The sequence below is a fragment of the Peromyscus californicus genome, unplaced genomic scaffold (assembly GCF_007827085.1).
Source record: "Peromyscus californicus insignis strain IS unplaced genomic scaffold, ASM782708v3 Scaffold_16__1_contigs__length_79575227, whole genome shotgun sequence".
NCBI classification, from domain to species: domain Eukaryota; kingdom Metazoa; phylum Chordata; class Mammalia; order Rodentia; family Cricetidae; genus Peromyscus; species Peromyscus californicus.
Window position 1 is genome coordinate 33,363,113 of NW_026294458.1, and position 22,992 is coordinate 33,386,104.

The 22,992-nt window shown below is 43.4% G+C and overlaps 1 protein-coding gene across 4 annotated transcripts in view; it reads left to right on the top strand.

Annotated features, from left to right (window-relative positions):
- The first annotated feature begins 2,647 nt into the window (after positions 1 to 2,647).
- Cd47 (CD47 molecule) overlaps positions 2,648 to 22,992 on the top strand; it is a 59,665-nt gene continuing 39,320 nt past the window's right edge. For 2 of the 4 annotated variants that reach the window (XM_052740843.1, XM_052740844.1), the window contains exons 1-3: positions 2,943 to 3,179; positions 14,135 to 14,482; positions 15,541 to 15,624. In XM_052740843.1, coding sequence (XP_052596803.1) covers positions 3,134 to 3,179; positions 14,135 to 14,482; positions 15,541 to 15,624 — 478 coding nt within the window. In that variant the 5' untranslated portion in view covers positions 2,943 to 3,133. Of the gene's footprint in view, positions 3,180 to 14,134; positions 14,483 to 15,540; positions 15,625 to 22,992 lie in introns of all 4 variants that reach the window. The other 2 variants (XM_052740846.1, XM_052740845.1) reach the window with 2 other exon arrangements.

Below are 22,992 nucleotides of genomic sequence, written 5' to 3' on the forward strand. Positions count from 1 at the left end.
CTGTCCTATCCAAAGGCAATGTCTTGCTAGGCACTCGAGAGTCTGCAGCTGGCTTTCAGGGGGACCTGAGAAAGCTCTGTGTCTCTCATGCCACTGTGGGCCTCGCCTAAATGGAGCAAGTAATTTGTTACGTGAAAGGCAACAATAAGTATATTACTGTATCAACGTAAGATTTTAGACAGGGTCAGAGGCAGATGTAGTGCTGGCTGGGAGGTAAAGGAAAGGAGATGTGTGGTTGAGACAGAATGTGAGGGAGGAGGAACTAGTCATGAACTGGGAAAGAAGGCTGTGACTATTCCATTGGCCTTGGAGTAGCTAGATTTCTGATCATAGCCCCTTCTCTGACCTTATAACCAAGCTCCACATTCCTCATCTATAAGGACGGAAGTGATTTGTTGTGCACACCAAGGGGGAACCCCATGTCTGACGTTTAAAAGAAAATGCAGGGGAAAGAGCAGGGTAGATCTCCAGAGAGCATCAGCAAATGTCATGTGCTCTTTACAGGACACGCATCCATTGTGCCTCTTTCCCTGTTTCCTCCTCTAAACTGGACATGACAGCACCCTTTCCACAGCTTGTGTGGAGACTCACTTAGTTAATACAGTTTATGTGTGCTGTGTTCAGAATTCCTAATGTGTACCATCCCTCCTCTCCCATGCCGAGCTCAAAGTCTGGGTAAATGCTTGGATCCATTAAAAGAGAACTTTCAAGGACTTGAGGTTCTGAAGTTGTAGTTTAAAGTTATTTCAGAGAGACGCTATCAAATCTGAGCAAGTTGCTATGGATTTTTTTTTTCTGGGATAGCTCCCACCCTAACCCTAACATGTCTCATCTTGAATGCCTGAGAGGACAGTTATCACCCAGGAGGCTCTGATCCACTTGACTTAAGCCCCTTCCAATATCTGCAGAAAAAGACTTAAGCACATGGCCCCAGTAGCTCCTAGCATAACAGAGCATCACTGTATCTTCACCTGGGCAGGTTGGGCACAGTCCTTTCCAGTCACTCTTCAGCTTTACCCAGTTAGTTGCTTTCAGGGACAGCTGACAGCCTTTTTTAGCCAAGCAGCTGCTCTCTGATACACAGTGTCCCTAATGCTCGAAGTCTGGTGGGTGATGACTGTTCTGTATCCCTATCAGCAGTGGATAGACTAGAATCAACCAGTTCCTTTGATAGCCTCAGGATGTCTAGGCTCCCGTTCAAATCATTACCATCATAACTCTAACCCTCAAGTCACAACACATTTATTATATAATAATTTCCATTGCCTAGATCAATGGAAAGAGAAGAACACCTTCTAGTTGTAAGGAATTGATAATGTGGAGAAAAATCTCTCTCTCTCTCTCTCTCTCTCTCTCTCTCTCTCACACACACACACACACACACACACACACACACACACACACACACACCACCCACATGGAAAAGTTATATACTAAAGGATGGTTGTTGAGTGCTATTCTATGAGCATAACAGCCATCGTCTTCTTCAGAGCAGCTGTGACTACTTGTGACTCTCGAGGTAGGGTCCACTGAGTGTGGATGTTCCCTCATGGAAGGAGACTGTGAGGAAGGTCATTGAACCCTCCCTTGAGATTCCAGCCACCCCTCCCGCGCCTCTCAGCCAACTCTAAGTAGGTGCTAGAGTACACAGACTACGGGAAGGTAACAGAAGAATGAGGAAGACATCCATGCTGCCGTGAAAATTTCAGGTGTGGTTGCTTTGAGACCTTCCATGCTGCTGGACCGGAAGTAACCCCCTACAGAAAGCTCAATAAACATTTGGTTCAAGACCAAGTTCGGTGGAATCCTCCTTTAGTTTGTTGTTGGTACCCTATCTGGAAGGAGCGGGTGTCTCTCTAGGAAAATATCATGAAATAAGGACACACTGTCACAGCATCATAGACAGTGGCATTTTTTTTTTTTTTAAATCCTGAATTGTATTACTGTCACACTGGATATTTAGAAGATGGCTCCGGTAGATTTCAAGTGGAATAGTGTGATAGCCAATATCACCCAGAGGGTGCGCAGAATGCGCACCCCTTATTACTTAGATAAAGGCAGCTGTCAAAAGACTTCTGCTTCAGGATGAAGGATGTGGTTTAGACCCACATTTAAAATTTTTTTTAACATTTTTGTTCAAGAATTGAACCCAAACAGGGCAGAGGTCTACACAAAGATGCAGACATACGCCAGGTTCTCAACACTGTTGGTAGTGTCATGGATCTGTCTACTCACACTAGGACCTGTCCGCCACAATCCTTGTGTCCCTGTCCCCCCCCCACTCCCCCACCCCCGTGTTTTTTGTTCTTCACGTTTTAAACTACTCATCAAGCATGGAACTTGTCTGTCTAGCCCTGAATGGAGGGGATGAAAACATTAGCTAACAAAGTAAGAAGAACGGACGAGGACCGCTTCTGGACCAAGTCAGGCGGGGGAGAGCGCAGGGCCAGGGGAAGCCAGAGGGAAGGGGCTCCTCCTTGGGGGCTTGGACCTGATCACAGCTCCCGCCCTGGGGCTCCAGGGCCGCAGAAGAGAAGGCGGTGCCTTGGGAAGGGGGGACGTGGTGAAAGCAGAAGCAGCGCCCACTCCCGGAGAGGAGGAGGAGGAGGACTGGGGCTGGGCGGCTCCGAGGTCAGGGTGAGCTGGCTGCGGGAGAGGGGGAGAGCCGGGCTGCGCGGGGGCGCATGTGTCCCACGCTCCACGCTCCGTCTTGCAGGCCGGCCCACGGACACGAAGCCGGAAGGGAACTGGCGAGCGCGGGGTTGTGAGCCGGGAGTCCAGCTCGCCCTGCTCTCGGGAGCAAGCCGGGTCTTGGCGCTCGCTCTCTTGCCGGAGCCCGCCCAGAGCTGGGTGTGAGCCTGGCGTCACGTCAACGAGCAGAGGCAGCCAGGCAGCGGGGCGGAGTGCGCGTGCGCGGCTCGCGGGGCGTGGGAGCGGGCTCGGGGCGGCGGCGGGCACGCGCGCGCGCGCGCGTCCCCGGGCAGCCTGGGCGGCCGCTGCTGCCTGTAACTGCTCGCTGCGGCGCTGCTGCTCGCCGGTCGTTTCCCTGGAAGGCAGCGGAGGCGGCGGTTGCTCCAGACACCTGCGGCGGCGACCCCCCGGCGGCGGCGGCGGCGGCGGCGGCGGCGCGGAGATGTGGCCCTTGGTGGCGGCGCTGTTGCTGGGCTCCTGCTGCTGCGGTGAGTGGCTCGGGGATCCCGGCTCTCGGGCTGGTGCGCAGCACCCGGGCGCCCCCGCAGGAGTGTGGGCTGCACCCCCGCCGGTCAGGCGGCTCCGGGAGAAGAGCAGAGAGGAGAGGAGGAGAGAGAGGGTGGCGGGATGCGCGGGCCCTGCGCACCCCGAGCGCCACCGTGGGAGGGCCCCGCGGGGCATCGGCGCCCCTGCCTCCTCCCTCCCCTCCGCTGATCTCCTTCCGTGGTCCCTTTTTTTCTCCACCCCCCCCCCCCCCCCCCCCCCCCCCCCGGGGCGAGCGGGCTGAAGCTCCTCACTCTCCAGTGCGCACACATAGGAAGACTGGGAACAACTGCAACTGTGCAAACCTGAACTGCGAAGAAAGCGAGGGGGGCAGCTGCCAGGGACCCCCCCCTCCTCTCGTACCCCTCTCTCCCTTCTCGGTGCTTCCACGCAGCATTTGGGACTGAAGGACTGGAGTGGGAGGACCGGGCCTCTTGTGATGAAGTGCGCATTTTGGTGAAGTCGACCAGAAAGGCTTTTGCTCTACCGTGTTAGCACTGGAGCAGAGGGGACGCGAGGAACCTAACTTTCATTTCCCAACCAGCATTTTTCAAAGATTTTTTTTCTGGCCACGTATTTTGGTGGTTGTTGTCTTGAATCCTAAAAGCAAGCTTCCTGGAAATACTTTCTCCTAACACCCCCGCTGCCGCCACCCCCTCCGCCAGCACTTTGATATATTCCTTATTGTAGATGAAAGTTGTTTTTATTTTTATTTTTTTCTCCTTTGAGGAAACGTCTTTTTAGAATTTACTCAGATGTTGCCAGTGGTCTGAAGACAATAATAACGAATCAAAACACATATGCAGCCGACTGGTCCTTAGATGCCAGAGATGCACTCCACCTCCCCATCTTTTGTAAAGTATTTTGCTGTTTATAAACATGTACCTCCTCTGTAAAAAGCTGAGGAAAGAATAGGAATTTATGTGACCATATACTGCCCATCAAGCTTCATATCCGTAGATTCCTCTGCGAACTTTTTTTTTTTTTTGAAAGATTTAGAACAGGCTTGAAGCAAGGATAACAGTAAATGTTAAATTTGTCTTAGGATGGTAAATTAATTCACCGTTAAACTGATGGTTAACCTCAGTGTGCCACTCATAAAGGCCCGCATCTGGGAGCTGTTTCCAAGATGCCCTTAGTTCCCAGCTCACCACTTTCCCCTCCCCAAGCATCCTGCATGTTGTAGCTGGTAATAATAAAGATCTGTGGTATCTAAATTGTCGGAGTTAGGTATTCTTCGATTTCAGTCATCTTTACCATGATTGTTGCCATCGCTATGATTGTAACATTGTTTTCAGATACCTGTTGTATAATCAGAGAGCTTTCATATTGAGCCAGGTATAAATTTGTAACAAAATGCCACTAATTCAGACCATGGAGGATGAAGCTTGTTTGTCTGAAAAGTAAAAATATAAGCCATACACTATGTTGGTTTTTTTTTTTTTTTTAAAAAGCCTGACTTTCAAGTAGATTAAAGAACAAAACTGTCAGAAAGGTAGTTATGGTGATAGGAATTGTGTTAGGCCTTTGTTACCAATAGTTATGATTAATTAATGCTCATTTTGTCCAATGTTAACACATTTGAATCTAGAAGGAGTTGCAAAATTCAGAACTTGCACTAGGAAAAAAAAACAAAAACCCAGAAAACCCAAACCCAAAATACAGGCATTATGCTTTTGACTTGTTAGATATATGTAAATCAGGAAGTGAATGTTTGTCAAAGATAAAATAGACTTTTGTGTGTGTATCATATGTAGTTGGTTCAAAAGAACATGCATGAAAACATGCTAACAGTCTGAGAACACACGCAGTCATCAAGGGACCCGGGAGGCTAGATTTAGAATCTAGAATGAGAATGAAAGTCGTGGATTTTGAACGTTCATTGGTGCTGGAGTTGATTTTGTTTTCAGTTTCAGTTATGATGAAATGGGCAGCCAGGGGCCATGTCTTTGTAATCTTTACAGTTTCAGTGACCTCTGTGGTAAAAGGGGAGTGTAGGGAGGGGGACTTCTAACACCCCCTTCAGCCAATTAAAACCGAGTGCAGCCCTCTGTAATGGTTTACAGGATATGAAATGAATGTGTATACCCCTTTCCTGTATGTCCAGCCACACTTCCTTTAAGAGGATAGCAGTTTCCCGGTAGTCACTAAATAGTAAATACAACCTTCAGTAAATAATGTCAGCCGTATCTATGAACCAGTAATTTCTTTGATGGTTGAATGATTTTTTTCTTTGTTCAAAGTGACTTTTAGAAGTCAGGCATGCACATGATTGGGTTAAAATGTTTTATTATCTAAATATAGCAGTAATGTAGCTGCTCAGGTAAAAGTGTTTTCTTTCCTCTTGGAGAACATGATTTTAAGGCAGGAGTTGCCATTTTAAAGGAATAAATGCCTCGGTACGTGCCCTTGTCTGTGCAGCTGCAGCAGCCTGGAGCAACCTGCTCATGCACTGCGTTAAATGTCTACATTGGGACCCTCCTGCTGTCGTCTGGGTTTTGACAGATAACTTAACTCCATCAGGAAAGTGCTCATAAAAGTTTGGAAGGCCATGTTCTAAAGGCAAAAGAGGGGTGCCTCCCTCCCTCCCTCCATTGGTACATGTTCTAAATACAGAATCACTGAAGTTCATGTTTTTATTTCAGCAGTGTGCTGCCATTTGTAGGGAACTATTTCACCTGTCTTTGAGGTTTCTGCTGTCGTAGATTTAGTTAAAATACAAAATGCTGCATTTTTATAGCCTGTGTCTCAGTCTAATATAATGCATACTCGATTATAAAGCTACTTTCACTTTGCATGTGAGTGCAGTTACTCATTGGAAAAAGAACAAGAATAACTGTAGATTCAATTTTGCTAAACTCGCTGTAGTGCAAAAGTAGGGAACAGAGCACCCATACTTCCCTAGAGCAGTGGTTCTCAACCTTCTTCATGCTGCAACCCTCTAATACAGTTCCTCATATTGGCGTGACCCCCCCCCCCCCCCCCCGCCACCATAAAATTATTTTAGCTGCTACTTCCTAACTGTAATTTTGCTACTGTTAGAAATCGCAATGCAAATATCTGATACGAGGGATATCTGATAAGTGCCCCCCCCAAAGGCATCACGACCCGCAGGTTGAAAACTGCTGTCCAAGACAAAGACTCCAGATGTGGAGTTTTCCCTGCTTGTGGTTGGCTCCATGGAATTGAAATTGAAATGAGAGGCTCCACCCTTCTCTGAATATTTCACTCCTTACCCATGGTGCACTGCACAGGATTTAGAGTCTGTTCAGCCTCCAGATTTTGAGGGGGGAGGGAGGTCAAGAGAATTCATGTGCAAAAAAAAAAAAATTTTTTTTTCTTTTTTCATTTTTAGCAAGTGTGAGCCTATGCTGCACTCCACTAAATACTCTACCAGACTCTTAAAGGCACAGAGTCATATTTCAGACTTCAGACTTGTATGCATCTTAGTAACTTACTGTGTGGTTTATAGAAAGGAAAAAAAACGTTTATCTTTCAGTGGCACTTGGCACACTTCAGAAGGTCATGATAAGGCCAGACTGCAGGATGTTAGCAGCTTCAACCTGCCCTAACCCCTGTAATTCTAGGTTGCCTAGTTCTGTTCTTATAAGGACACTTGAAGGCCAGTGAATGGGGCAGGATTGCTTTGAGTCAGGCTGAGTTAAGCTGTGGACTCCCCACTGGACCCCTGACCTTTATGTTTAGCATCTACCAAGGAGAGCTTGGACTCTACCCTTCTCCCCTCCTGACTTCATTTTAGTCTCAGACCCAAGTTTTTCCTGCCAGAGTCCGGTTCTGAGGGCAGAGTTGTAGGGTTCCTTGCTGCCAGGCAACGTCTTTCATCGTGGATGCGTCAGCTGCCTGAGCAGCCATTGGGGCTCCTCAACCCGTTTGTGAACATCACTCCAAGCTGACAGTTCACTTCTGACTCCTTTGTGAAAAATGGTAGGGTGGTGTTCATCCGAACACTACTAAACCAAGCTTCATGGCCCCCTCTTTTAGCTCGCCCCAAAGAAGCCCCATTCACACTCCCAAGGGGATGACAGCCTCTCTGCACCTCCTTCAGATCCACCACCTCGGAGACCTGTTCTCAGAGCTTACTCCCCAGTCTTGCAGTCTAGATCTTGCCCTGGCCGTCGACTCCTTCCCCTTAGCTGGCAGCCATTACCAAGTTTTACCTCATAATACAGAAGAAAACCAAAGCCCAAGAAGATCCAAAAAATCCTTGCCCTGGTCCTCACCTCAACACTTGTTGGACGTTTCTCTCTGCTTTCTGACTGTGAGGTTTATTTAAAGGCTCGCAACGTGGTCCCACCCGTCCATTGGCATCCTTGCATAGAAAGCAGCTGCTTTCCAGTCCTCGGCTGGTTTTTTGGGTGTTTAACGTGCGGGGTAGCATCTCCTTTGTCTGTAGGAACCCTAACCCTGCCTTGACGTCTGCCATGTTAGCATGGTGGCTTGCTTTGTGTGCTTCCCCTGCTCCTCTCTCTCCCTTGTCCTATTCTCTCTGATTGTTGTCCCCGTGAATATTGCCATTCCCAAGCTTATGCTCTCTGCTGTTGGCTTTACAAGGACCCTGTGTGGTCGGTCTTCTTTATGCCGACAATTTCAACTACCAGCGAAGCTCCTACTGATTCCCAAGTCTTTATAGCTCTGACCCTTCCTCTGAAACCCAAAGTCATAAATTCTGGGATCTACTGGACATGGCCACTTCATTGACCCACTGGCGCTTTTAATGCTTAGACTGAAGCCCTGAAAGGATAACTCCCCTAAATCTTCAGCCTCTTTTCCATATAATTAATCTACAACCAGCTAGTTCCACAGACTATTTTAGTTTCCAATTTTCATTTTTCCTTTTTTATCTCCTCACCTCCCACATCTGACTTCTGTTGATTTTGCTGCTTTGATTTTTAATGCCAATTTTTTTAGGCCTCCTTTCTCCTTGTCACTTACCTGGACGGTTTCAGTTGGTTCTTAATGGGTCCTCTCTTCTCCCCTTCCTGCCCCCAAACCCCCTTTCAAATGTTATCTTTAAGTTAAAATAGACCCGAGTTGAACCTTCTCTTGTCAAGTCTAAACTGTTCAACCTGACATTCAAGGAAGCCTTCGTGGGTTTTCTCAGCCGTCCTCCCCATCGCCTTTCCTAGAGCTCACCTGAATTGTTTGCTGTTTCGGTTATTTTGTCCTTCGCTACATACTGTCTAGGTGGTCTAAGTCACATGTCCTTCCTTTCCCAACACATTCCTGCTCATGCTTCAGTCCCGGCTTTGGGATCGCCTTCCTAAGGCCATTCTTAAGCACACGCATGGGGCTTGTTTTGAGGAATTTTTTTATCCATATATGCAGTTGACTTGAGATTTTTCTATGATAACATGCAGCCTTGCAAATCCACAAACAGGTTGATAGAAGCATTGGGGATTCTCCTGACAGAAGAAGAGTAATTCCTTTCCTTTATGACTTGTAAACTTCCCTTCCTTCCTTCCTTCCTTCCTTCCTTCCTTCCTTCCTTCCTTCTTCCTTCCTTCATTTATTTTTTTAATATTTGCTTTAAAGTTTACGTTCGTAAGGAAGGTATTGAATCATTTCTGGATGCTTGCAAAACCCTTAGGATACCAGTCAAGCCATCTTCCTGCCTTCTGAGAGTAATGGAAAGATGCATAAAACAGTACAGTGAGAGCATTTGAATAGGGAGCAAAGAGCAGTAAAAACAGCACTTGAGTGATGGTTGATAGCAGGCAGGGGGGCAGGAATTGTCATCTCAATGATACTATGATAAGAAGAGCACAACTAAGTATGTGAAAGGTGATACAGCGAGAGCCTCATGTTCGTCTTCTCATGAAATCTTCACACAATCTACAGTGAGTACTGCTGTTCATGCTTTGTAGATGAGAACACCGAAGTCCAAGAGGTTCTACAGCTGTGATGCTTCAGGTTCTACAGCTGTGATGTAGGATCTGGCTGCAAGGTGGATGTGTGCTCTTAACCGCACCACACACTCTATGCCCAGAGAAGGATGTGGCCCTCCCTATGCTGGGGATCAGTATGTATTAAGGCATGTTTATAGGAACACATTTGCCTATTCATGGGGTTGCAAGAAGATCATTGTTGATGGAAGATTACTTTGGAAATGAGAGTACAAGATGTCAGGCTGGAAAGCATCTCAGAGGACCTTGTTTGTTTTCCATGCTAACGTCCTTAGAATTTGGCTTGAGAACGAGGGTGGTGGGGTGTCACTGGGCAAAGGAGTACACATTTGCATTTAGAACAGTTATTTTGAGGACTGTGGAAAATGCATTGGCATTGGCATGGAACAGTATGGAAGACAGAGGCAGGGAGCCAGCTTGGAAGTCTGGCAGTGGTTCAAGGGATAAGGGTGAGGGTGTAATTCATTCATTTAAAACTATTGAATAGGTTAGCTTAACAAGATTCCTCTGTGGCTAAAGAAAGAGATAGGAATCTAACTTGATATATGGGTCCAAGTCTGACTGACTAGTAAAATATTTTAGGGAGGTGAAGATTGGGAAATACAGTGTTATATAATTTGGGGAAATTATTAGTTTTTAACTAATTGTAGTAACTCACTGGAGTGCACAACAGACCATTGAGTAAAGTCTACAGTTGAGAGGAAAGGTGGGGACTGTTTGAGTAAGAAAATGTGCTGATTGTTAAAACTAATGGAGTAAGGGGGAATACTTGGCAAGAGGTTCCTGGTTGTTAGCATGATAGCAATATGCAGGCATGGCACTGAAGCAGTAGCTGAGAACTTACATGTTGACATCAGGAGGTAGAGAAATAATCAACTAGAATGGTTTGGGGTTTTGAAACCTCAAAGCCCATCCCCAGTGGCACACCTCCAATAAAGCCACACCTTCTAGTCCTTCCCGAACAGTTCCACCAACCAGGGACCAAGCTTTCAAACATAGAAGCCTGTGGAACCATTCTCATTAAAAACCACCACACATTAGGAACACTAATATTTAGTAAGAGCCACAGACTAGATTTTGAAAGGTAGAGCAGGGTGGAGGAAATTTTCTAATCAAAAGGATTATTAACAATGGAGGGACAAAGTAAGAAGAAAAAAATGAGGAACTGCTCCCTGGATCGAGTATTATAGAGAAGTCAAGACAAAATGAACCTTGTGAAGTAGATTATTCACATGAGGTCATTGGTAATTTGAGCAAGTATTGTAGTGATGGTAGAGTAATAGGGCACAGAGTGGCGTCCTGTTGACACAGAGTTTGGGAGCGCAATGAGGTCAAGAAATGCACACAGATCATTATCTTAGGGTCCTGGGAAAGAGAGATGAGTATGTGGGGCTTTTTAAATTTGGTGCATATATATATAGAATTATTAAAAGATAACTTAAACACTCCATAAATGGAATTAGAGGGTGTGGAGGCTGGCAGCTTGTGAGTCCTCTAGATGATGGACTAGAGGCAGCCATTGAAATGAGCTCCGAGTGAAGGAATTCATTTCCGGAAGGGAGGGAAAAAAAAAAACTATGGATAATCGAGGCTGCAGGTAAGTGTATGTGGGAAGTTTTCCGAGCTTCTGGCTTCCTGGAAGGACTCAATTAAGGAGGAAGAGATGGCACCTGGAGAGTACAGGCTGAGAAGCAGAAGGTGAATTGTTTCAGAGTCATTAAAAGGGGAGAGATTTTACAAGGGATGTTTATGAACGTTAGGGGCCCAGATGAGCAGTGAGTATAGGAAAATCTCCTGTTTTCTGGTAGCAATGTACATTTTCTTAGAAACCTGCTAGGCAGGTTGATTTTCTGCCCTCCATAGCACTCTGGTTGTGCAAAAAGAGCCACACTTGTGACCTTGTGTTGTATAACCTGCTTATAGTCCCCATATGAGAATACTAAAGCTCCTCAAGATAAGTCCCACTTTTTTTTTCATTATCATATCCCTCCATCCTGTCAGTGTCTCATCTGGGTCACTCTTAACAACTACTGATTGCATGTCTTAAGTTTCTGAGCCGAGCACGTGTACTGTAACACATAGATCAGACCTCGGCTGCAGCGCAGCTGTGCTCAAGACCGACTTGGGAGGTTTCCGTTGGCGCCGTGTTCATGCAAGTTGTGACATCCAGTACTTTTGGCGTTTGATATAAGTTAATCCTCCCAGCTTATTTGGTAATTGGCCTGTAACTCTGGCATCATCCTTGGCCAAGTCTCCATGCTCTGTGGAATAGACTGCTACAGTACAGCACCTCTTATCTATGTGAATTTTCTTATGTTCATTTTTTATGGTCACTTACACCCCAGGTTAGCCGTTTTTTTCCCTCACTTTGCTATTCCATCAAGAGGCAATGGGCAATGGATAAAAGTCCCTATCAGATGATGTTACTCAGTGTTTTCAACATGTATTCACATAAAGAAGTTGAAGTTAACCTCTGGAGGGATATTTTGGGCTACTGTTGTTTACCAGTTCTTGGTGTGAAGGTTGCCTTGGTTAACCAGGTCAGATGTACTCTTCACTTTATTGACAGCAGTTATTCTGCATAAATTGCTTCAGCTCGAAAATGTCTTTACTGCAAGAATACAGTACAATGAATACCCTGTGTATTCCTCCAACTATTTCTATTCCAACAAGTTACAAAATTGTAGAGTGTTTGCCAACCACCTCATTCTTACCTGGGGTCTTCTGGGCAAAAAAAAAAAAACTCACAGGATGACTGAGCCATTCACTTGTGTCTTCTGGTGAAGAATAATTTTGAAATGACTCATAGGAATATAATTTTTAAACTTTGAAATGATTCATGCTGCTATAAAATGGACATACATCAGAATTTTAATTTTAATCCTTAAGGAACAAATCAGAAATTAGACAGAATCACTTTTGAAGGCAAATTGGTAGAGCAGACACATTTATAGGCTAGCAGGAGTGCTGAAAGCATTTATTAATGGAAGCAAAAATTGGTCAGTATTTTTGAAGTGATGTTCTTTGGAACCTTCTTCCATGAGGCATAACTTAGCTACAAAGCAAAATGTGGATCTCTATAGAAAAGTCTTGTCCATGACCCTCAATTCCAACAACTTCGACAGTGGTAGATAACCAAGTTGAAGTCAGTGGAAGCATTGCCCGTCTTGAATCTGATGATTGCAGAAGATCTGCGACAGAGTGACCAGAACCCACTGACAGGGTACACTGGGAACTTTGTCCAGTTTAAAATCCCCACAGGTATGTTCTGATACTTGCCTGCCTTTGTAGTTGTGACATCACCCGCCCCACCCCCATCTCTCTTTGTTCGATATGGCTCCTCACCGTGATGGCTCTTTCTCCAGGGAAATAACTCAAAACTCCAAGGGTGTAGAAAACATAATTGGACATTCAGGTTTGCCTGGAGCTTCCTAATATTTGGGTGGCTAAAAATCTAGAGAACTGGGAAAGGTGAGCCTTGAATGCCCCAAGGCTACTTCAAGTGGCACATTGCCAGGAACATTGAGAAGGCCAAAGTCATTACAGTAGATGGCACAGTGTCCAGTTTTATGCTGTTGCCCTGTGTTTGTGCAGCATGGTGTTGCTTAGGGAGCATTTCTTAGATGTTTTCTCCCATGGGGCTCCCCGGTGTTCTAGGAAGCCACCCACCATGTGTGCTCTGATCCTCCTTATTAAACCATGCTCTAGTAAAATGAATGACTACACCCCAGAGTGTGCCAGGCAGGGGACTGGTGCTTGAATTTTCTTGAACACAGTTCAGATTGTATTCCAGTGTATGCCCTTATATTCAACTGGATGGGTATTTATTAATAATTACACTCTTACAGTAGCATCTTATGCCCTTGTTTTTATTTCTGGTTTACATAGAAGGAGGAAGTATTAAAAATTAACAGAGTTAATGTTTTATCTTCATTGGTACTTTGGGTTTTGAAGGAAAAGTCAACAAGCTACTTCGATAAGAGCTTTGATAAACGGCCAAGTTCTCTCATACAGTTGGAGTAACTCTGCATCTTGTTTCAGTTGAATGGTGAGCCTTGCATTTACTCTGGCCATTCAGGCACCCAGGGCAAGGCTGCTCCTGGTGCCTTATGCCGTTGAGAAGAACCGATGAGTGTGCACTACGCGTTAGCAGCATCTGCTCCTGGTTTCTTCTTTCTTGGCTTTTTGAGTAGTTTATGGTTTATTGGAGGAAGAAATACCTGTAATCTGCATTTCAAAATTGTTCTGTAGATTCAATGAAATGTCGGGGTAGGAAAATGCCATTCAATTGTGTGTAATCCTTTCTGAGACTTGCATACAAAATGTCTATGACTCTCCCTTTTGCAGTGGGAAATAGCCACTGAGATCATTTTTTCCCCCTCGTTAGTATTCTGAGACTTTCCATCCTCTTGGAAAGATAAGATTTGATTCATTCGAGTTGCTTTGTATATTAAAGTATAATAGAACTGGCCACTTTTTTTTTTTTGGTTATGCAGCCTGAGTGTAGAGATAAATTTCATATCACTTTAGCAAGTTCCATCTAGAAGTGTATAGAAGTTGAGCTTGAATATAATACTTAGTTTTTTGTTCGGAATGTTCCCAGTAAGGCCAGTATTTTCCTACATATGTCAGTAAGCAGATATGATTACTTGAGAACTTTCAATACTCCTTGCATTTCCCAACACAGTTGGTGGATTTATCCCTCAAAAGCACGGTAATGTATACCTTGTATTATTAAGACTGAATAAAAAAAAGTTCCAGTCTGCCAGCTGGTGTGCAAATAACTTGTGGCTGTTTTTCACCTTGTTCCTGTCCTGCTTGTGTAAATGAACAATTGAAATATTTTTCTTTACCTTAAGGGTTTGTAATACACCTAAGATAGTATAATACACACACACACACACACACACACACACACACACACACACACACACACACAGAGATTATAATGAAATACCTATGTGTCTGATTTCCAGGTTCAGCTCAGCTACTCATACGTGAAGTCAAATCTGTAGAATACACGTCGTGCAATGAGACTGTCATCATCCCGTGCATCGTCCTCAATGGGGAGGCACAGAGCACTGAAGAAATGTATGTCAAGTGGAAGTTAAACAAAACGTACATTTTCATCTATGACGGGAGCAAAAACAACTCTACTGTAGAGACTAGCTTTGCCAGCGCAAAAATCTCCGTCTCAGACTTACTGAAGGGCGATGCCTCTTTGAAAATGAGTAAGCATAATGCCGTCGTGGGAAACTATACGTGTGAAGTTACAGAGTTATCCAGAGAAGGCAAAATGGTGATAGAGCTGAAGTACCGTATGGGTAAGTGATGCAGGCTGTCCGTTCTGAAACCTGGGTTGAAGTTCGATGGCCATTGCGGGGGGTACTATGAGGCGGGACCTTGTGGAAGTCACTATGAGGGATCAAGGCATTTCTCAGGCGGGTTGGGTGTGTCATCCAGTGAGAAGGCAAGCCTGACAGTCACATTTTTTTGTCTCTTTCGGATACACACACTCACTCTTCATTCTGCCCTTCCACTGTGTTGTGAGGTAGCACAAAGACCCTTACCAGAGGCTGGGCGGGTGCTAACACCGCGCAGTGGAGCTTCTCGGTCCCAGAACTAGGAACCAAGTTACACCTGCTCATAGATCACCTACTCCCACTACTCCGTTACAGAGGAGAAACAGACTGAGTAAAACAGTAGGTCTTATCTAAAGGCCTCCCGTGTCCTGATGAAACTGAATGCAACTATTAGAAAGAGAGCACAATAGTAACCAGATGGCTTGGTTCACATCTATTAGCCCCATCACCCAGGAGCAAGGCCAGCATCAGCTATATAACAAGTTTGAGGCCAGCCTGGGTAACAGGAGACCTCTTTTTAAAAACAGCAAAAAGTGGAGAGCAGAAAGAAGCAAAGTGAAATAGAAATTCTTTTGAACCGAAGAGCTGACCATTCCTAAATGTTGACATACTGGTTGGTGGCTTCTAGGAGTTCTGTCTTGCTTACTTCTCTGCTCTTCCCAGAAACTCTGCTTGCTTCTCCTTCTCTTGTGTGTTGTGTGGCTCCCCATCTTGGTCATAGTACTCTTCTGTTGAGGTAATAGGCGGTTCTGTTTGTTGTCATCCAAGGTACTTCACCTGAGTCTGGTGGCCCAAGACTGATCTCAGCACTACAGAGGCTGAGGCAGGAGGATTGCTACAAATTTGAGGCCAGCCTGGACTATATAGTGAGTTACAGACAACCCAGAGCTCCAGGTCATGACCCCACATCACCAAACCAAAATAATTTTTTTGCAAAAAAAAAAAAAAATGTACTTTTTTATTATTCGATTAATTTATGTAGTTCCTCCTGGTTATTTCGTCTTTTTGTGGTCTTATAGACGTCAACTGTTGCCAAGGATCAGACTGTTCTAACCACACTACCCCGGCAGGGGACGAGAAGGAGAAAGGAGGTTGCAGATTAGGTAATCATGCTGATTCCTGAGGGCTTCTGTGGCCCACCCTACCACACTTGCCAGCACACTGGGGAGGTGGGGATCCCCCCTAACCGAACTGAATTCAGTCTTGGTGATAGAGCCATGACAAGAGTCTCTTTTCGTGAATGGTTTGGTGAGTCGTGGACAGCATTGCTGTTATCTGAAGTAAACATTCTCCTTTCTTTTCTATTTTTTTTTTTTTGATGTGCTGGCTGATTAAAAAAAAAATACATACAGAGAGTCCTAACAGTTTTAAAGAGTGCACCTTGAACTCTATTTAAACCACCAGCTGTATTACTGATCTCAGGCTTGATGACACTTGGAGAACCAGCTCTGGGTGGGATCAGGGCGGCTAAATTAGGTCAGCCACTTTCCATCTGTTCTCGCTTTTCAAATGACAAACTGTCTGGTAGCAGATTGGGAGGGGAGGTTGGCTTGATTAACTATTCTGACGTAGGATTAGAGGTCAGGCAGTCTGAGTTACACACCCTATTCAGGACTCACTGTTCACCTGTACCACGGTGGAAGATACTTCACGGAGACCAAGCTGCGTGTCTCTAAAATGAGGATGGAAATCTTGTTTTCTTGGGGTGTTTGTTCTGTGTGTTTTCATTGTGCTGTCTGGAAGTCTGCTCAGAAGGGAGGGGATGGCTTAGGAGGCAAGAAGAACTTGGAAGATCCTTCTGTCAGAATCTCACACATATTGTTACTTTGCAATTGATGTTAATTTGGGTTAAAGAGCTTTCTTTTTAAATGTCTGTCTTTCAGTCAGTCAGTCAGCAGTGTGCATAGGAAGAGGTCATCCAATACCTAGTTGGAGGCTTTCTGAGAGAGTGGATAGGTTCATGGGAATAAAAGAGCCAGACAGACATAGGAACAGCGATTTTCGAGGTAATGTGGGTCACTGAGAAGAAAATGGATAAAACCCATGAGCTTGAGACTGAGACAGCCAGAAATGGAATGAAGGGAAGTGAGAAGGGGATCCCAGCATCTGAGATGCAGACAGAGTTTATTTTGTGTGTAATTGTCTTATCCTTGATTTCAAAATACCCCCACGGAACATAGAGACGGGCTTTGTCTTGTGCCATTAAGAGGAGAAAATTTTGTTGTAGGGAATGTAAAAATTCTACCAGAAGCTTGATGTTTCTGATTTTTTTCTACCTATTTTAAAAATACATACACACACACACACAGACACACACACACACAGACACACACACACACAGACACAGACACAGACACACACACACACACACACACACACACATATAAAAGAACTAGCATTACATGGGAAGAATCAGAGACAGAGAAGTTCTTGTACCCTCAGTTCATCCTCCCACAGTGGTTGCATCTTAGATAGCTGTGCCATGGTACCAGAACCAGGAAGTCCACAGTTGTCCTTGTACACAAGGTTTTCTCTCCTTTCATCACACTTCGCCAACCACCGTTGTGATTGCAGTGTGGAGCTGGTCTACCAGCACAGCACCCCAAGGCTAGCCCTTCCGTCTCTCACCATACTTTCCACCACTCCTGACCGGCAGGCACTAACGGTGTCGTCCACCTCTATGACTTGGTCAATTCAATAAAAATTCGTCACTGGAATCGTTAACAGCTGATCTTTGAAGGTGCGCCCACTCGGCACGATGCCCGTAAGACAGTGGGTTTCTTGTGTTGGACTGTGTTTTATTTGTTTGCTTGTCTGACGGTGTAACACATGTCCATAACACATCTGAACCCAGTGGGTTTTTCACTAAGGTGTAGTCTGTGGAATTCTCATAGCCTGGTTCGTCGATCACCTCTGCGAGACGCTGGGATCCTCTTCAGTTTGGGATTACCCCTTCAGTGTATGCCCGAGCGGGTTTCCAGAGCTGGTGTCCCTCTTCCCGCTGTGGTCAGCAGCGTGAGTGGCTTCGTGTCTCCGCATCTTTGCTGGGATCTGGTGCCACTGTTTTGCAGCATTTTCCCCTTTTTAAAAATGGTGGAGTTTCTTAGTTTTTAAATTAGCATGCAAGATAATTAAATATCAGCATGGCACTTTCAACGTGTGTTTTAGTAGATTCTCTTACCCCCTCCTACCCCTACCCTACTACTACTGATCTCCTCTTTGTAACTGCCCCCCACGCAGTCTCTTTACCTTTTCCAGGTCCCCTGTGTCCTTTTGCCTGCTCCCCATCCTTTCTAATCACCTATTTGTATCATTTTTTTGGTCTCTTTTGTAGCATTTTAGGCTTTACCTACATTTATACCCATACACCCACCACACACAAACCAGGCTAGGATCTGCATGGGAAAAAGAACATGTGGTTTTTTTTTTTTTTTTTTTTTTTTTTTTTTTTTTTTGTCTCTCCAGAACCATTGATTTTTCTACAAGCTTCCCTGTTTCATATTTTACAGCTGAATAAAATCCTATTGTGTATACGTACCATGTTTTCATTATCTATTCATTATTCATTTAGGCTGGTTCCATTTCCTTGCTGTTGGGAGTAGTGCAGTAATAGCATGAATGTACAAGTGTCTCTGAGGTAGGATATGCAATCATTTGGATATATGTCTGAGAGTTACAGTACAGTTGGGTCATACAATAGTTCTTCATTCAAATACTTTGAGAAACTTCCATGTTTATTTCCATAACGGCCACACTTGTTCGAACCCCCACCAGAAGTGATAAAGGTTTCCCCTTTCCCTGCATCCTTCTGTGTATCTGTTGTGAGATAGCTTGATGAGAGCCATTCTGACTAGGATGAGAGGGTATCTCAGAGTAGCTTTAATTTGCAATTCCCTGATGACCAAGGATATTGAACACTTTTTAGAAGACCGGTTGGCCATTTGTGTTTCTTCTTTTGAGAACCGTTCATTTAATAGCCTTCTTACTGATTGGCAGGTTTTTAGCTCTTTAGTTCTCGCTCTGTAAATTCTGATATTGGCCCCCTCTGTGAAGGATCGCTGTTACAGATCTTCTCCCGTCCTGTAGGCTGGCTGTTCCTCGGCTGGTGGTTTCTCTTTGCTGTACAGAAACTTTTAACGGTCTGCAGTTCCATCTGTTGAGTCTTGGAGCTGCTTCTTGCACTATTAGGGATCTGTTCAGAAAGTCCCTACCTCAGCTTTTATCTTGAAACGTACCCCCTATATTTCCCTCTAACAATTTCAGTGTTTTACCTTTGAAATCAAGGTCTTCGATCCACTTCTAGCCGAATTTTGTTGCGGGTTAGTGAAATGGATCTGAAGATTCTACAGGAAGATACCCGGTCTGCCGATCACCACTCTTTTGAACAGGCCGTCTTTCTTTCTTTCTTTCTTTTTTTTTTAGCTGCATATGTTGGCACCCTTGCTGGTTTCTTTGTTCTGCTCCACTGGCCTCCCAGTCTCCTGTGTCCTCTGTGTGTGTCACTGGGTCTCTGTAGTACGGTTTGAAGTCATAACCACAACCTCAGCTATGCCCTCCTTCCTAGGATTGTATGGCCATTTGTAGTCTTCTGTAGTTCCCTGTGGACTCTCAGATTGTTCTTTTCTAGTTCTTTGAAGAACAGCCTCAGGTTTTGATGGGAGTCGCATTGAATCTGTAAATTACTTTTTGATAATACAGACATTTTCATGATACTAATTTCATCACGCCAAGAATATGGAATGGTCTTTCCATCGTCCAGCATTTTCTTTGGTGTCCTTTGTCAGTGTTTTGAAGTTTTCATTGTTGATGTTTTTCACTCTCTTGATTAGTTGTATTCCTAACCATATTGAACGACAGAGTGACATATTTTTCCTAATTTCTTTCTCTCTGAGTTCACTGTGGGAATTTGTTAAGGCTACTGATTTTTTGTATATTTATTTTGTACCTTACAACTTTACTAAAAGTGTTTATTAAATCTAACAATTTTATGATAGATTCTATAAGGCCTTTCAAATATAGCTTCATGCCATCTGCAAATGGGGATAGATTGACCTCTTCCTTTCCTGTGTTTATTCCTTTCGTGTCTTTCTCCTGTCTCATTGCCAAAACTTCTAGCACCACATTGAATTAGAACAGTGAAGTGGGTATCACTGTCTCATTCCTGATTTTAGAGAAAAATGCTCTCAATTGTTCCCTGTTTACTATAATGTTGGTTCTAGGTTTGTATATGTGCCATATACATACATATATATTCTTTTATTCTTAATATCTCCAGGACTTTTTACCGTGAAAGCATGCTAAAGTTAGATATCTTTCTGTGTCTTTTGACATGATGATATAATCACCGCCCTTAAGTTTACTTATATACTGTACACTTACTGATTTATGTGTGTTGAACCACCCTTGCATCCCTTGGATGAAGCCCACATGGTCATGATGTAGGAGCTTCTTAATGTGTTCTTGAATTTCAGAAATCTGAAGTTTTGTATTTAAGTTCCTCAGGGAAATATCTCTGTAATTTTCTTTCTTTCTTTTTTCTTTTTTTTATGTCTTTGATACCAGAATAATAATGACTCTGTAGGATGAATTTAGCAGTGTTCCTTCCCTTTCTATTCTGTGGAACAAATTGAGGACTGTTGGAATTAGATCTTCCTTGAAAATTGATAGAATTCAGCAGTGACCCCAAGTTATCCTGGGCTTTTCTTTGTAGGGAGACTTTTGATTACAGTTTCAATCTCATTACTTGTAATGGGTCTATTTAAGTTACTTATATCTTCTGTCTCTAATCTTGACAGATAACAGGCATTTAGAAATTCATCTATTTCTTTTAGATTTTTCTAGATTTTGGAGTATATGTTCTCAAAACATTCTTTAATGATGTTCTGGATTTCACTAGAATCTGTTTTAATATCTTTCCCCTGTCTAATTTGGTTGATATGGATCTGCTCCCTCTTCATTTTTTTCAGTCTAGCTAGAGGTTTATCAATTTCACTAACTTTTTCAAAGACCCACGACTTTGATTGACATTGGATATTGCTCTTTTAATCCCTATATCATTACTTTCTTCCACAATCTTCCTTATTTTCTGCCATCTTTGTGTTTGATGTTATCCTCTTGCTTGTTTAGAGCCTTGAGGTGCATTGTTGTTTTTTGAGATGTTTCTAGCTTGCTAATGGAAGTGGTTATCACTGTGTACAAGGTAGTCTTGGGACTGACTATCTTGTCTGTGTCTGAAGGTTCTAAGAGGTTGTATTCTCATTTTCATTTGGCTATAGGAATTTCTAAATTTCCTCCCTGGTTTGAAAATTCATTGTCTCTGACTATTTTTGTAGATTTTCTTCCTGTTGACTATTACTTTTATTTCCGGGTTGTCTGATAAGAAACAAGAGTTATCACAGGTTTTTTTTTGTTGATGTTATTGTTGTTGTTAAGGTTTGATTTATGACCTGTTATGTAATCATTCTGGGAGATAATTTCACGTATTGCTGAGAATGTGCATTCCTTTTCTGTTGGATGGAATAGTCTGTGTGTGTTTGGTAAATCTGAAATTTCTATGCTTATTTTTAGTTTGGAAGACCTGTCTAACTGTGACAATGTGATTTAAAGTCTCCTACTGTTACTATAGCAGGACTTAGGTGGCCTTTTATGCCTTTTAGTGTTTGTCTTATGAAATTGGGGGTTCTAGTTTTTGATACATAAATGTGTATAATTGTTCTAACTTCTTGATGGGTTGCCCCCTTCATTAATATGCATTTTCTCTGTATCACTTCTGGTTAGTTTTTATTTGGAGTCTCCTTTATCATGTGTAAGGATAGCTGTGCTTGCTTGTTCTGGATCCTGCTTGCCTGCTAATTTGTTCTCCATACTCTGATAATCTGTTTCTGACCTTTTTTGCTAACTGTGTGCAGGCTTTTTTGCTCCCTTGGGATACAACTGATAGTAGGTTCTTGTTTTTTAATCCATTTTGGTAGTCTGCATCTTTTTGTTAGTGAGTTGAGGCCATTAATAGTTAAAGTTATTACTGAACGGAGGTCTCTATTTCCTAAGAATTTGTTAGGTGGTGTTCTATGGTGCTCTATTACTGACATTTCTTTCCCTTCCTCTTGTTAGTTTTGGGAGGTTGCTGTATTCCATGTAGTTACTTCTCTCCTCACTCTTCCTTGCTTATCTTTTCCTTTCATGTGTATTTTCATGTGTTCTTTTAAAGGGAGGCTGCCTTTCTTATTTTTTCCCTATGTAGTCTTCCTTTAAGAATATTCGGCAATACTGACATTGTTGGCATTAATTCCCTTATTTGTGTTTGTCTTGAAATCTCTTTATCCATCGATTTTAAAATACAACTTTGCTAGGTATACGATTCTTGGTTCACAGTTACTTTTAGAACTTAAAATTTAGCATTTTTGCCTTTTTTGGCTCTTAGGGTTTCTGAGGAAAGGTCTGAGGTTGTTATTCCAGTATTCCTGTCATCGGATTCTAGTTGGTGTTTTTCTCGTACCGCTTTTGGTGGTGCTTCATCACTTGTACTTTTGACATCATGACTACGGTGTGTCATGAAGAGGCTCTTCACTGTTCATGTCTTCTTGGGATTCTACATGCCTCTTGTGTTTGGATGTTTTCATTTTCTAGGTTTCACAAGTTTTCATCTATAAAACCTTCTCCATTAACTAGTCTGCCTGTTACTTTTGACTTTCTCTCTGTTCCTACAAAGTTCACTGTGAACTTTGGGGGTGTGCTCTCTTGAATGTATCCCAGACTGCATGGAAATATTTAGTCATATTCCTTAATCTTTTCCCTTATGTGTCTTACCATGTTATTGCCTGCGCTTTGTCTTAATCTATGAGAATCATTCTTGTGAGTAATCTTGTCTGTCTGATGCTTTCTGGTGTGGTTTCTGTTTGACCATGTCTTTCTTTTCCAGTGTTTCAGTTTGGTTCTTTGTCAGTCTTTTGTTTCCTTGCTGAGTTTGTCCTCCATTGTTGGACTTTCTCCTCCAATTTACTGTTTTGTTCACAGTAGAGATTATCTTGCAAAGGTCTTGTGTAGATTCCTTAGACTGTGCTGTAGTTTGTTTGTATTTTTATATCATAATTCATTCTTTTAAAAAGTAACTCTGAATTCCTTTTTAGACATTTCAACTCTCAGTATGATTTTGGATCCCATTATAGATGATTGGTAGGTTGGGATGCATTGTGGTGGGTAGTTGTATAATGTTATTCTTGTTTCTTTGTCATATTTTGTTCATTGCTAGGATGGATTGGTCTTAAAGTTTTAATTCTCTTTCTTCCAGTTCTATTTGGATGTTCTGTTTTCTATGAGTCTTCCTAGAAGGAGGTCTGCATGAAGTTCACCCATGGAGACTGGTCATATTTGATGTTGATTCTCAGATGAGGTTGCTGAGATGATCTGGGCTTGTCTGGATGATAGCAGGATCACTAATGGGGCCATACACTGATCACCAAGCCAACCACATC